General features: G+C 54.0%; 1 protein-coding gene across 1 annotated transcript in view; it reads right to left on the bottom strand.

The window, feature by feature from the left end:
- SMAD6 (SMAD family member 6) overlaps nt 1-6,386 on the bottom strand; it is a 39,070-nt gene extending 32,684 nt beyond the window's left edge. The window contains exons 1-3 of the mRNA XM_053955100.1: nt 4,942-6,386; nt 2,207-2,263; nt 446-523 (exon numbers count right to left, since the gene is read on the bottom strand). Coding sequence (XP_053811075.1) covers nt 446-523; nt 2,207-2,263; nt 4,942-5,686 — 880 coding nt within the window. The 5' untranslated portion in view covers nt 5,687-6,386. The remainder of the gene's footprint in view (nt 1-445; nt 524-2,206; nt 2,264-4,941) is intronic.
- Between the last annotated feature and the right edge of the window lie 9,664 nt (nt 6,387-16,050).

The raw sequence follows: 16,050 nt of genomic DNA, 5'->3' as shown, positions 1-16,050 counted from the left end.
GCAGAGCAAAAACCAGGACCTAATTAAGCCAAGCTTTGTTCAGGATCTTCAATGGCTCATGAAAGCAGGGACTGCAGCCCGGGGCCAGGGCCCAACAGGTAACACCAGCCCGACGGTCCCGGCAAGAACCACCCCAGAGGCTGGAACATGGAAATGGGGAGGGCCCACAGCCCAGCCCCACAGCCTGGGACCCGTCCCACACGGGACACCAGTGGCCCTGTGGCCACCTCCAAACGTCCCTGCTCATCCCACAAACAGCATCTTATCGCAACACGCGGAGCACGGACTTCCATGAAAAACCAGCTCAAATAACTGCTCTTTTTGTCCTTCTCTTCACACCCAGAGCACAAACCAAGAGCAGGACCAGGACCCCCGTCCCCTCCCGCTGTCCTGCCCCACCAGCAGCCCCCCACGGCAGGGAGGAAAGGCACCAACAGCTGCCAACCTGAGAAATCTCCGGGCGTGACGTTGGGAGAGTTTGTAGCCTCTGTTTCAGTGTAAGACAACGTGGAATCTGATAGATCTGGGGGAAATAAAAAAAAAAAAAAAAAGAAAAAGCACTTTTAGTCCTGCTGCGTTTGCCAGCGCTACGTGAGCACCCCTGGCTGCTGGGCTTCCCACCACCTCCCCGAGAGAAACTCTCCACAGAGCCAGAAAGCAGCGATTAACTTTGTAGCTCCACCACGCAAATGCAAAGTTTGAATTGCCTCGACCACAAAAATAACTCCAGTTAAGTTGATCAAACAAGTAGGAACTTGGTGCTTACTGGATAAAGTTACATTAAGCCTCTAAACAAGTCAGAGTTACTATACTTAATTATCACCATTAAAATTCTTGAAGCTGTTTATTCTTGCTTCCTTCCTTCCTCTTTGCTGAAGCGAAGGAAACTTTGTTTTAACAAGTTAAGAGTCTTTGTTATTCTCTTTTGCTTACACCCCTCTAATTAAGCGCTCAACTGTTTGCTCACAGATTAACTATTATTTTTCCAATCAAACAAGCCAGTGAAGCAAATTTCAACCCCTGGCTGTTGTTTTAATAAAGTCACGTGTCGCTCACTATCATCTCTCCCTGCAGCACAAGCACTTTCTAAAAGGAATTAACTTGGAAGGGGGAACACAGGGAGGGACAACTCCTTTTTTTTTTGCTTCCACACCTAACAAAAAAAAAAAAAAAAAAAAAAAAAAAAAAAGAAAAAAAGCCACCAGCAGCCAACTTGGCCTTGCAGGCTGCTCTGGTCACAGCCCTGTGGCGATGAAGGCGCCGGGCACGGGGTGCACACATGGCTGAGCTGCTCCCAGGCCTGGCAGGGCCTCACCTTTGGCAGGGGCAGCTCCTGCCTTCCCCCGGGGCTGGGTGGGACAGGCAGGCACTGCTGTCCCCTCCTACCCCTGCCAAACCCCATTTGTCTCCTCCCTGTCCCTGCCCCACGGCAGCAAAAGCAGCTCCTCCTGATCCTTAACCCCAGTAAATCACTGACCACGGGATAAAGGCTCCAGCTGCACCGATCCCAGCAAGAAATCCAAGAGGGATGTGGGATTCCTCCCTTCCCTCCCATGCTCCCGTGTCTCTGCTTCCCATTTAATTGCACAAGAAGCAAGGACGATGAGAAAGGATGGTGAGGATGCAGCGATGCCAGCTCTAAACATCTCCAGGCCAACGTGCAGCACACAGGACCAGGATCCAAGGCTGCCAGCACCCAGCATCCTGCACTCCACACCCAGCCCAGCCACCCCAAAGCTGCTCTCACCAACTCTGCTTGGAAAACCTTTTAGAATTCCCCAGGAAAAGTGACACCCCGAGTTTCAAAGACTTTCCTTCTCTTTGCAAGGAGCAGAGGCAGGGTAATAGCTGGTTCCTCCGTGGAGCAGCACAGCCAGGCCTTTATGGAAATGGCACCCAGGAGCTCCCCCTCCCGCAGATTACACACACAGACAAAACATGACGTCTGGTAACCTTTCATTACGCCTTCATTAAAAATAGAGCTTCATATTATTTTGGAAAATATGCATGTGTCTACACGGTAATTTGGTAGGATAAACTGGCATCCATTTTCTTCTTAAAACCAGTCAGCTGATGCTTGCTCAGAAATAATGAGCAGCCATAAAACCCCGACTTGTTGGCTTTTGCCCGACGTGCCAGGTAGGGCTGTCTCAGAACCAGCACCATGAACGAGTTCCCCGGAGATCAAAAGAGACAAAACACGTACCCAGTGGCTTTTGCTCGTCATTAGGAGACAGCCGAGAGTAGGGAGGTGGTGGAGACTCTGGAAAAACAAAACTTCAGGTTAGCGCCGTGTTCGGTTTATCAACAAACCCTCTCGCTTTCTCTTTTGGGGTAGGAGCTCCTCCAAGGTTATAAACACCCAGTGGAAAACAAAACACTTGGGAGCAACTGGAGACCAAGGTTTTCCTAATTTTTGAACAATGGGAGTTCCACCTTGAATGTTCAATAGTGGGCTTTGAAAATGCTGCACTCCTCTGCCCCATATCCGTGCCTAGGGACCCACAGATTGAGTCACACAAAACATCAAATTGCTCCCCAAGAACCACATTTCCATCATCTGCACTGGGAGACAACCTTCCATGGGTGGCTCCAACACACAGGGCTTAACAAGTGCTTCCCAAACACTTCCCAAGCACTGAAAAGAAGGGTTGGGTGATGAGAAGACTCCTCTTGGCACACAGGGCTGGCACCAGAGGCAGGCTGGCTTCAGCCACCAAGCCATCCACGTAACTTTGGTGCATCCCAAAAGGCCTCGGCACAAAAGTGGCTCAGGAGCAGAGGCCACTGTGGTCCCTCTCACCCTGAATCCATCCCACAAAGCTCCCGAGCTCAGCTTTAAGCAGCAGCACTGAGCAGTCATGTGCTGCAAGTTCAGCAAGTCCTCAGAGGCGCTCTGCTGGACCAGGTCATTCAACCAGCTCCTGCTGCTCTTGGAAGGGTCAAGACCAATGAAGGTCCTTCACCAACTGCAGGCCTTGATTGCAGGGGTTTATTTTCCCCTTCCATAGTATGACAGTGATGTTTCTTGAATTGTAACTTGCCAAAACTGAGTGTGCAGCCAGCTGGGCTCTATCAGCATTGAGCAGGCACCGACTCCAGTGAGAAATTGCTCTGTGAAGTCCATCAGTGGCACCACACCGACCCCAGAACAGGGAAACACGGGAGTGCTCCTCAGCCCCCACCCCGACCTGAGAGCACTCAGCCAGCAACTGCAGCTCAGCCCGGCTGGGCTCCCCAAAAAAAGCACCTCAGCATCCCCTGTGGGATGGCTCTGGGGTCATCTACTGCTTCTCAGAAAAGCTTCCCCATTTCGCCTAAGGGAGCAGGGTGCTTATAAATCCCGAACTACAAAAAAAAAATAAAGGTGCTGATGTCCCCATGTGGAGCTAACAGCCGGACCTGCCTGTGCTGGTCCCACTCCAGACCTGCTGTCACCAGGCACTGGTTGGAAGCACCCCAGAACTTTCACACCCCACAGCAAACTGGGTGGGAAACGCCAACAGGACGATCCCTGCAGGGAGCCACTTGTGGAAAAAGGGCATCAAGGCCTTCTCCTGGCTCCTGTCACCAGCGCCCAGCCGGCGCGGGTGGGGTCCTGGCACAGTCACCCGTTATCAAAGTGATAAGGAGCCACTTGATAACAGCTCTGCTTTCTACTACTCCCAGCACAGGGCTGGCAGCCGCTCGCCGCTGGGAAAACCACCACGGCTGCAGGAAAGAGACTGGGAAACTTCTCCCGTTCCTAAAAGAAATGCCCCGTTCCTAAAAACGCAGCTCAACTCCAGCTGGAGTAAAAAAGCTGCCTCCAGCCTCTAGCGACCTTCGGGAGAAGCACGCCCAGAAGAGAAGTTTCTTTGAAAGAAGTGATGCAAAGCGAGGCAGGAGCCCAGATTGCAAAAGAAAGAATAAAATCAAAGTTCTTGCCAAAAAGAGGGACAGTCAGCATAGAATCATAGGATGGTCTGGGCTGGAAGGGACATTAAAAATCATCCCGTTCCACCGCCTGCCATGGGCAGGGACACCTCCCACTGTCCCAGGCTGCTCCAAGCCCCATCCAGCCTGGCCTTGGACACTTCCAGGGATCCAGGGGCAGCTCCAGCTTCTCTGGGCACCCTGTGCCAGGGCCTCCTCACCCTCACAAGGAAGAATTTCTTCCCAATATCCCATCTAGCCCTGCCCTCTGGCAGTGGGAATCCAGCTGTCCATTGTCATTACAGTTTTTGTACAGCCTATTAAATATTATTTCCATTTCTGCACCTCAAACTCCAACGTGTCTCTCCTCCATGTAACCATTCCCTGCTGAGATGGGCACACGATCGAGTATTGCTTAAAAAAAAACAAAACCAAGAAACCCTCAACAAGCCCAAACCCACGCCTTGAAAACGCTCACCTCTGCCCACGGTAAAAAAAAAAAAAAAAAAAGAAAAAGAAAAAAAAAAAAAAAAAAAAAAAAAAAAAAGAAAAAAGATAAACCCCCCGAAAATTGCAGGAGCCCCAGATGTCCCCGCGGGTCCGGGGATCCCCGCGGCGGGGACATCCCCGCAGCCCCCCCCCGAAGCGCCTGCGGCTTTAAGCCGGCGGCGGTGACCGCCCGGCTCCGATACGAGCGAGCCAGGCTGGCGCCAGCGGGATGGAGCCGCCGATTATCGCCCGTCCGGCTCCCGGAGAGCGGGGAAACTCCGCGGGAAGGGGGGAAAAAACCAATAAAGAGAAAGGGCTTCTTACGCACAACTGGAACCGCTGGCTCCACGAGAGGGGGGATGCCCGGCGGGGACCCCGAACCAGCCGCGTCCCCCCCGGGGCATCCCCGCAACACCGCGGGGCCGGGGCAGCGCTGCCCACGAGGGTTCGGATAGACCCGCCAAGGGGTCAGAAAGCCCGAACCCCCAAATCGGTGCGTGTTTGTGGCGGGGGGGGACCCAACTCGCCGCCGCTCACCTGGCCCACAGAGGCGGCTGAAGTGGTAGGGGTTGCAGCAGACCGTGGGTCCGTCGGCGACGCCGAAGCTCTGGCACTCGCAGAGGGGCTTCAGCTCGGCGGGGTGCTGCAGGTCGGGCCAGCGGAACAGCTTGCCCAGGAGGAGGTGCGGGGGCGCCGCCAGGCCCCCCAGGCGCACCTCGGTGCGGGCCACCAGGACGCAGCCGCCGGGCATCCCCCCGCGGGACTCCACCGCCTCCAGCAGGCTGTCCAGCGAGCGCTCCTTCAGCCGCTTCAGCAGCGAGTAGGTGACGGCCTTCAGCTCCTGCTCCAGCAGCAGCAGCCGCGCCCGCGCCTCCCGGCCCCGCCGCTCCGGGGAGCCGCCGTCGGCCGCGCCGTCGGGGCCGGGGGGAGGCTGGGGGCCGCCCGGCTCCCGCTCCGAGAAGAGGCAGCAGGTCACGGTCCGGCCGTCGCTCTCCGGCGCGGAGCCGGGGGCGCGGAGCCGGGCCCCGCGCCGCTCCGCCATGGGGTCCCCGCGCGGCGCCGCCTCGCCCGCCGCCCCGCGCCGCTCCTCCGCCTCCCGCAGCAGCAGGCTGCGCGCTACCGCGCGGAGCTCCGCCGAGGGGCTTTTCTCCGCGATCTTGCAGCTGCCGGTGGCTCCGAGGTCGTGGCCGCTCCTGGCGCTCCCATCTCCGCCGTCCCTGTCCGGAATGACGCGGCTCCTCCAAAGTCGCCGCACCAGCCCTGAGCGTTTGGACCTGAACATACGACCCGCGGGCGGCCGGGGGGTCGCGTCGCTCTCCGCCGCCCCCCCGCCCTCCTCCGCGGGGCTCCTCGCTCCGCCGCCGGCTCTATCTCATCGCAGCCCCGGAGCAGCCCGGACTCCCCGCGGCGCTGCTGCCCAGCGGATCTCCGACGGCCCGCGGCGGGGCCGCACCATGGGGGGGGCGGCGGGGCGGCGCGGGCATAGACGGCGCCGCGGGGGCCGCTCCCGTGGCGGCGCTGGGGCTCGGGCGCGCCGCGCCGTGCCCTACATCGGCTGCCAACGCGGGGCCGGGCGGGGAGCGGCGGGGGCGAGGGCCGGGGGGAGCCCGGGGCAGCGCTCGGCTGCGCCCCGCGGCCGCTCCACCATACAAGGTGGGGAGGAGCGGGGGAAGCGCGCCCGGCGCGGCGGTGCCGCCCGGCGGGGAAGCGGCGCCGGGGGGCCGCTCGGAGGCGTCGGATCCCTTCGGCCAAAAATAGTACTTAAAAAAAAAAATTAAAAAAAAGAGTAAAGAAAAAAATATTAAAAAGAAAAAAAAAATATTAAAAAAAAAAAAAGGGAAAAAAAATTAAATCAGAAAGGCGAAGAAGCAGCAGCAGCAGAGCCCGCAGCGCAGGCCGGTTGTCAGCGCGTCCCTTGTCCGCATCGCAGGGCGCGGCCCCGGTCCGGCGGGTCCGTGCGCGGCTCCCGGGGCCGCCGCCGCCGCCCGCTCGCGCCCGCCCGCCCCTCGCCGGCTTTTGTGTGGCCGGGGCGCGCGCGCGGGGCCCCTCGCGAGCGGCGCCGCCATTGGCTGCCGCCCATCATGTGCCAGTCTAGACACTCCGGCGGCTCCGCGCGGCACCGGCCCTTGCGCAAACACCGGCTCGGGTTTCCGACCGCTTAAAGCGCCCCGCGCCCTCCCGCCGCTGCCGGCGGGCGGGATGAGGGGGAGGAAGGGCGGGGGGGGGGGGGGATGGCCCCGCGGGGAGCGGCGGAGCGGAGCGGGGCGGCGGGGAGGATGAGGGGGGGGGGCGGCGTTTCGGGGCGAGCGGGGCGCTGTGGAATCAGGTGTGGAATTAGGTCACGGCAGCGCGGGGGTTAACGCGCCCCCACCCCGCGCGCCGGACACGCCCCCCCCCGCGGTGTATCAACTTGTCCGCCGTGGCAAAAGTTCAGGCCCGGCGCGCTGCCATTGGCCCGCGGCCGCGTGACGCTCGGCGCCGGCCGCCTCCCATTGGCCGGCGCGCGGCGCGGGCCCCGCCCCCCGCTCCCACCCCGGCGTGCCCGTGAATGAACGGCGGGGCCGCGCGGTGCCCGCGCCCGCCGCCACCGCGGGGCCGGCGACGGGGGAAAACGGGGGAAAACGGGGGAAAACGGGGGGCAACAGGGCGACAGAGACCGGCCCGAGGCCACCAGCAGCGCCGCCGGGAGCCGGGGGAGCCGCGGCTTCGTGTCCCGCCCCGCAGTGCCCGTGGGGAGCGGCACGCCGGGGATGGGACCCATCCCAAATGCCCCATCCCCGAATACAGAATAAATAAATGAATTCCTATAAAACAAGGCGTTCGCACCCCCCGCCCGCCCCGGGAAGCGAGTGGCGGCGTTCGGAGCAGGACGGCTTTGCCCATCCTGGCTCCATCCCCCGGGATGCGGGGAAGTTTCCCCCACCCTGGGATGGATGGGTGGGAACCGGCTGGAGGAAAAGCTTGGGGCCAGCCTGAAGGCTTCGCTAATGAGCAAAAACTCATCTGGGCAATTAATCCCCCAGCAGTTGATCAGTTAAGGGAAAAACACCCAAAAACGAACCAATGAAATTATTTCTACCAACAGATCCTCGGCAACCTGAATATTCGTAGTTTTTCTCTTGGGATCTTTTGGGTGGCTTTTTCCATGCCTGAAGGCTTCCGCCCAAATTTCTGTCCACATTTCCCCAAACCTGCCCTAATCCACCCAAGAACATAATTTAAATCTACTGATGAACACTACCATTTTTTTTTTCACAGCAAACTTAATCAGTGCATCATGCAATACTCCATTTAAAATCCATAGGTGCGTGGCACCAACGTTTGCAGCAATATAAACACAGAATGGAAACAGATCTTTTGATTTTTGGGGTCACTTCTGCCCCTTCTGACCTGTAGGGCCAGGGGCAAAGCTCCTTTTCCCCTGCCATTTTGGGGTTTAGGAAATGTGCAGCTTGCCTGGTTAAGAATATAAAAACTCCTACAAAACCTGTGAGGGACTGGCTGCCCCTGACACTGCAGCCACATTTCACCATGGTTTGGGCTGAAGTCTCCCAGCATCCCCACTGTGGGAGGGAAATACCTTTTTTTTCACAGTGAAAAGGCACAAAAGGGGGCCAAAAAAAAAAAAAAAAATCAGCTTCAGACATGGAAGTAGAAACTGGGATTTCCTGGACCTCGTGGAATCATGCAATGGTTTGGGTTGGAAGGGACCTTAAAGCCCATTTGTCCCTGCCTCACCATGGGCAGGGACACTTTCCTCTATTCCAGGTTGCTCCAAGCCTGGTTTTGGACACTTCCAGGGATGAATCTCCAACCCTGGCAGGGTCCCTGCCCATCCTGAGGCTGCTCCAGAGAAGTCCCAACCCTTGTTTAAAATCCACACGGATCACCCTGCCCTGTGTGACCCCAGGATTCACCTCCCTAAACGCAGCTGATGCTTTTCTTCCCGCCACTGTCTTTCCAAGCTGTCGCCCAAATTACAATACCTCCCAAATGTGCAATTACCAGCATTTAAATATATATAAATCTTAAATATAGCGCTGCTGGAGCTAAGAATAGGTTATTATTCCAACGAGCAACGTCTCAGCGCTCATCCAACGCTCTGTAATCACGGCGTGTGCAATATGGCAGGAAGAACAATGGGGCTTTCATGGGATCTGGAGCAGCCCAGCATCTCCACGGGCACAGGTATGCAGGAGCAGCCCCATTGCACCCGGAATGCCATCCATCCCAGCCCCTGCAACAACAGCACATTGTTCCTGTTCCTGCCCCAACGTGGGCAGCCACAACAGAGCCCTCGATTGTGCCCGGCACAATGCACGTAGAATTTATAGTAATGTAGGTTATTAAAGGATTGCTAGTGATTAACAGCAATGTCCTCTTTCACTGCCTTTTTTTTTTTTTTTTTTAACCCTCCTTTTTTTTTTTTAATTTTGCCTGTCAGAATAACAAACATTCCTGGGAGATGCTCTGGAACACATCCTATAGGTCTTGGCAGGGAAGCTGGAGAGAAGCTTTTGAAAGCCTGCCAGTGTTATCTGACATGGATCTCCCAGGTATGACAGAAAGCCAAATCCTCCTGGGTCCAAGAGGACCGTGGGTGGCCAGGAGGGCACCAACCTCTTCCCAAAGCCAAACTGCAGCTGGGATGGGGAAAAAAAATGGGGAGAGGGACCAGCCCTGCCATTGCCAGCACCCTCAAAGGCATCAGTAGAGCCCAAACCCTGATTGTGGCACTCCAGGTGTTCAGTAAGGAAAATTAATGTCATCATTTACTGCTTCTTTTTTTTTTTTATTATTAATCTCTAGTATTTGATACATTCCTGATCAAAAAGAAGAATGCAGGGGTTAAAACACAAAATGAATAATTGACACTTAAATAACGTAGTAGGAGCTCAACTTGTAGGTTATTTTAATGCCTTGAAAATGGGGGGCAGATGGGGACCCCCAAGGGGTGGGGAGGGCTGGGGGACACATTGCACCCCCTTTTCCATCCAGGAATGGGGGCTCGGAGCGTCTGAGCCCAACCAGAGAAATCACCCCAAACCTGCTGCGCCAGAGCCAGGGGCTCTGCCAAAAACTAAAATGCCTCATAAAATCCTGCTGGTTTTGCTGGAAGCTGATTTTGAAAGGAACCAGAGAAAAAAGGTTTTGACAACATCAGAATGTCCCGTTTCCTTTGTTTTCATGACATTGCCATGATTTTCCAGTTCAAGCTGACTTTTCATTTTACTCTTGCAAATGTTATGCCCTGTGTGGTAACACACTGTGATAGGACCTTGGACCCTCTTCAAAATGGAAAAAGCTAAAATCAGAATGAGGCATTTTGATAAATCCAAAGCATTAAAAAAAAAATTATGTTTGAAGAGTTTTCCTCCATGGAGAATTTCCCAACTGCTGGACTCCACACTCCCAGAGCTCCTTGGCATCTTGAAACCCTTTTGGCAGAGATGTGATCTCAGCAGCTCAGGCTGTGCCCCCATCCTGGAGGAGCTGCAGCCTTGGCAAAACCCTTCCCATGGGATGTAACTGTTACGAACAAAAATAAAATTTAAACTTTTGGGGAATGTAGTTAACAATGGTGAAATGTTGTTACAAAGCTAAATGTTGTTAATACAAGTAACAAACTGTGATTTGTTGTATTAAAACCCAGTACTGTTGTGCATAAAGGACGAGTGGAACTGGGGAGGAGATGTGTGGCAAGCACATTTCTCTCTCTCTCAGGATTTTTCTTAGAGGTGCACAGAGAGAAAGAAAGAGAAAACAATTTCTATTCCTGCTCCTTGTTTTTCCCATGTGGAATGTGTTTGGAGAATTGTTTCCCTGGGGTGATTGCTTGGTTGGGTTCTGGTGAGGATTGTTTGGGGCTGGTGGCCAATCCAACCCAACCCAATCCAACCCAATCCAATCCAACCCAATCCAATCCAATCCAATCCAATCCAATCCAATCCAATCCAACCCAATCCAATCCAATCCAATCCAATCCAATCCAACCCAATCCAATCCAATCCAATCCAATCCAATCCAATCCAATCCAACCCACCTGTGGCTGGGCTCTCAGAGAGGGGCACCAGTTGTGAGGGGTTTAGATTTGGTAGTTAGAAAAGTAGGTTTGTAGTTTTAGTATCTCCTTTAAATAGTAAATTAATGTGTTACAGCATAGTTCTAATACAGAAATCATTCAGCCTCCTGAGCTGGAGTCACACATCAGCATTTCTCCCCACCAGGTTCACCTGCATTTACAATAGACATGGGGTGCCAGCCTTTGTGGAGGGGCAGAGAAACTTTCAGAAGTATTCCATCATACAACACAACAACTTAAATCAAGACTGGAAGAGAGACCAATCAATAGGAGGCGAGAATTCCAAAATGACTGGCCAAGACTGCACCAACTTATAAGCCAACCAGCAGTGGAGAAATAGACCCATCCCAGCGCGGATCCTGAGCGCCCCAATCAGGAGACGAGAGAGGGACTTTAAAAGGCCTGGGGTGTCTGACACCCGGGTCTTTCCTCGCAGCCGGTTTCCCTGGAAACACCCCTAGGTTACAATTACTAAGTTGTTGAAACTGTCTCCGCACTAGCCGGAGCCTTTTGCTTCCAGTTGTTCCTTTTGTAATAAACAGGCTTACTTTCTTTTAATCAACCTGCCTCCTTTTTGTTACTTTAAAGTTTCTTTCTAAGCCTGTCCACAACATAACCTCACCCTCCCAACTCTCCTGGGACATCAAATCCTGCAATGGTTTGGTTTGGAAGGGACCTTTTAGCCCACCCAGCACCACCCCTGCCATGGCAGGGACACCTCCCACTGTCCCAGGCTGCTCCAAGCCCCATCCAGCCTGGCCTTGGGCATTCCCAGGGATCCAGGGGCAGCTCTTCTGCTCTAGGCACCTGTGCCAGGGCCTGCCCACCCTCCCAGGGAACAATTCCTAATTCCCAATATCCCATCCATCCCTGCTCTCTGGCAGTGGGAGCCATTCCCTGTGTCCTGTCCCTCCATCCCTTGTCCCCAGTCCCTCTCGAGCTCTCCTGGAGCCCCTTCAGGCCCTGCAAGGGGCTCTAGGATTTCCTTGGATTCTTCCCTTCTCCAGGTGACATTCCCAGCTCTCCCAGCCTGGCTCTGGAGCAGAGGTGCAGCATCACACCCAGCCCTGTCCCAGTGTGTGACAACCCCACGGAGAACCAGGGACATCAGTGCAGGACCCTCTGCCTGGCCAGGGAGTGCCCAGGTGGGTGCATTGACACCCCAGCCCAGTGGCCAGTTCTGCTCTGGCACCTTTCCTCCAAGGAGCATCCATCCATCCATCCATCCATCCATCCATCCATCCATCCATCCATCCATCCCTCCCTCCCTCCCTCCCTCCATCCATCCATCCATCATCCATCCATCCTTCATCCATCCACCCCTCCATCCATCCATCCATCCATCCATCCATCCATCCATCCATCCATCCATCCATCATCCATCCACCATCCATCCATCCATCATCCATCCATCCATCATCCATCCATCCATCCATCCCTCCCTCCCTCCATCCATCCATCCATCATCCATCCATCCATCCATCCATCCATCCATCCATCCATCCATCCCTCCCTCCCTCCATCCATCATCCATCATCCATCCATCCATCCATCATCCATCCATCCATCCATCCATCATCCATCCATCCATCATCCATCCATCCATCCATCCATCCTTCATCCATCCATCCATCCCTCATCCATCCATCCATCATCCATCCATCCATCCATCCATCCTTCATCCATCCATCCATCCCTCATCCATCCATCCATCCATCCATCCATCCATCATCCATCCATCCATCCATCCATCCATCCATCCATCCATCCATCCATCATCCATCCATCCATCCCTCGTCCATCCATCATCCATCCATCCATCCATCCATCCATCCATCCATCCTTCATCCATCCATCCTTCATCCATCCACCCCTCCATCCATCCATCCATCCATCCATCCATCCATCCATCCATCCATCCATCCTTCATCCATCCATCCATCATCCATCCATCCATCCATCCATCCATCCATCCATCCATCCCTCGTCCATCCATCATCCATCCATCATCCATCCATCCATCCATCCATCATCCATCCATCCATCCATCCATCCATCCATCCATCCATCCTTCATCCATCCATCCATCATCCATCCATCCATCCATCCATCCATCCATCCATCCCTCATCCATCCATCCATCATCCATCCATCCATCCATCATCCATCCATCATCCATCCATCATCCATCCATCCATCATCCATCCATCCATCATCCATCCATCCATCCATCCATCATCCATCCATCCATCCATCATCCATCCATCATCCATCCATCCATCCATCATCCATCCATCATCCATCCATCCATCCATCCCTCATCCATCCATCATCCATCCATCATCCATCCATCCATCCATCCCTCATCCATCCATCCATCTATCCATCCATCCATCCCTCATCCATCCATCCATCCATCCATCCATCATCCATCCATCCATCCATCCATCATCCATCCATCCATCATCCATCCATCATCCATCCATCCATCATCCATCCATCCACCATCCATCCATCCATCCATCCATCCCTCATCCATCCATCCATCATCCATCCATCCATCCATCATCCATCCATCCATCATCCATCCATCCATCATCCATCCATCCATCCATCCATCATCCATCCATCCATCATCCATCCATCCATCCATCCATCCATCCATCCATCCATCCATCATCCATCCATCATCCATCCATCATCCATCCATCCATCATCCATCCATCCATCATCCATCCATCCATCCATCCATCATCCATCCATCCATCCATCATCCATCCATCCATCCATCCATCCATCCATCCATCCATCCATCATCCATCATCATCCATCCATCATCCATCCATCCATCCATCATCCATCCATCATCCATCCATCCATCCATCCCTCATCCATCCATCCATCTATCCATCCATCCATCCATCCATCCCTCATCCATCCATCCATCCATCCATCCATCCATCCATCCATCATCCATCCATCCATCCATCCATCCATCATCCATCCATCCCATCCCAATCCCGCTGTGGCTCCGTGCTGAGGCTGCATCTGCTGCCCGTGGGGGTGAACTGGGGCCAAAACAGCCAAATTGCTTAATCACCCTCCAAATTAAATATCCTCCTAAATTCATCATCACCAAGAAGGAGGAAGAAGAGGCAAAATCCAGCAGAAATTGGCCAGAGACTGCGTTTCACCAGGAATTAATGGGAACGGGTTAATGGAAACTGCACGAGGCAGGAGCTGCTGAGTTTCCAGGCTTTTCAAGGCCCTTCCCACGAGTATCTGCTGTGGGTGGGGACAAGCTGACTCACAGTTTCCAGGGCTGTAGTAACATTTCAACACCCCGGCGCTCCAGCCTTGGGGACTGATGGCAAAGAGCACATTCCCAGCAGAGTGGTTGGGAAGCTTTTTGACAAAATGTTTTCTTGGGTCAGAAAATGTCACTTGGGCAAAACCAGAATTTTTTTTTCTTTTTCCTTTTTTTTTTTTTGGTAGCAAAATACCATGTTGCTTGGAAAGGTTTTCTGGGAGCAGGCCTGGATTTCTAGTCAAACCCACAGAGGTAAAATCATCTCCCCAAAAGTCCTTGGGGTGGGTGATGGCATCCATCCTGGCGGTGCCCATCCCAAGAAAGGTCCCTTGCTTGGAGCAGGGACATGGATTCTTTAAATCCCTCCTAGGTGGAGCTGGGCCAAATTGTAAGAAATAATTAAGCAGTTTCTGAGGGAGAACGAGTCTGACTTTAGCACTGGAGATGAGAGCCTTGATCTGAGATAGGGAGTATTGGGTTCAGTTCCCTGGTTTGGCTCATGACAAACAAGGATTGAACCACGAGTCAGGCCAGTGCCACGAGTACAGGATTATCCCCTGTGCTGCTGCTTTCATTTTTAGGAAAACAAACTCAAGGCATCCCAGAAAAGCCCTGCTGCAATCCAAGGAAAGCATTGGTGTCTCCAGCTTTGTAGCACAGGAAGAGTGCCTTCATGCAAACACAATGCCAGCCTCCACAGAGAGAAAGCAGGGCTTTACTGCTGAATAAAAGATTCATTTCCATTTTTCCCAAGGCAGAAGAAGCCAGAGACACCCCGTGGTTCTTGGTCAGTCACAGGGTGAAACATGAAGCAGGAGAAGCATCTCCTGTCATTCCCAGCGGTGCAGAAAATCCCCTCTGGGGAGTCCAATCCTCTCTGAGCAGCCTTGGATACCTTCAGAAAATGCAGAGTCAGCTCAGCAAAGCAGAGAAGGGTGAAGTCTCCATGAAGTGTGCCCAGGTTCCCTTTGGCAGTGGCATGGGAAGGTGACCTGTGAGCACGGGGCTGCCAGCAGAGCTCCCAGTGCCCGTCCTGCTGCCACTGACTGGGATTCTCCGTGGCCTTTTGAAGTGGTGAGCTGAGAGAATGAGGCACGTGGTGGGAGAGGATGAAGGCATTGATTGCTGAGCCTCCACCTGGGCTTTATCCAGGAGAATTTCCCACCTGGTGGTGTTCTGGGAGCTGCAGTGGGTCCCACAGTGCTGTGAGCACGAGGAGGGGACAGTGCAAGGTCCTCCCAGCACTGGAGGGAGCCTACAGGAAAGATGGAGAGGGACTTTTTACCAGAGCCTGGAGTGACTGGACAGCGGGGAACTGATTAAAACTGACAGAGAGAAGTGCTGGGTTGGATATTAGGAGGAAGTTCTTTGCTGTGAGGGTGGGCAGGCCCTGGCACAGGGTGCCCAGAGCAGCTGTGGCTGCCCCTGGAACCCTGGCAGTGCCCAAGGCCAGGTTGGGATGGGGCTTGGAGCAGCCTGGGGAAGGTGTCCCTGCCCAGACAAGATAAGATTAAAGATCCCTTCCAACACAAACCATTCTGGGATTCTGACAGATGAAGAGGGGGATGGGGAGGAAAAGTCACCTTCAGCACCTCTGGAAATGGTGCAGCCTGTGAGGCTGCTGCAGGACAGAGAGGCACATGCTGAGTCCAGCCCCTGCCTGCATGGCAATTTGGGAATTTGGACCATCTACCTCAGCCTCAATCCTTCCTTCCCCAGCCTCGGAAGGACCAGCAGCCCCTAAACCCCTCCTGTCCTGCTGGGGCTGCAGGAGCCCAGTTCTGTCACACAAACCAGCTGCACTGCTCGGATGGGAAGGGAATTACAGCCAGAGGACAGCCAGAAATCACACCCCCCTAACACACACCAGCAGTTTGTCCTTCTATCAGCTTTTATTCAGCAGCTTGTGGAGACAGTCTGCCTTTCTGGAGCCTTTTCCAGGCAGATAACACCCAGTTCTGAAACTGCCCTTGACGTTCTTGTTGGCTTGGCTTTGGTGAATTGTCATTTTTGAGCTGGAAAGGGACTATTTGAGTAAGAAAAACAGCTCTGTGTGCTGCCACCACACTGATCCAGCAGCAAACTGTGTAACATGCCAAGCCCAGTGTCCTTAAAAAAAATAAATCTACCCCTCTCCGTGTTTACCCATACAATTTGCAAACACAAAACTAGAAGTTCATCAGGGGCGATAGGATTAAAAAAAGGATTATTCTGTTTGGAGCTGGTCCAGAAAGCAAAGGGAGTATATATAAAT

This window comes from Vidua chalybeata, chromosome 13, assembly GCF_026979565.1.
Source record: "Vidua chalybeata isolate OUT-0048 chromosome 13, bVidCha1 merged haplotype, whole genome shotgun sequence".
Taxonomy (NCBI): Eukaryota; Metazoa; Chordata; class Aves; order Passeriformes; family Viduidae; genus Vidua; species Vidua chalybeata.
This window is presented reverse-complemented; position numbering and strand designations above follow the sequence as displayed.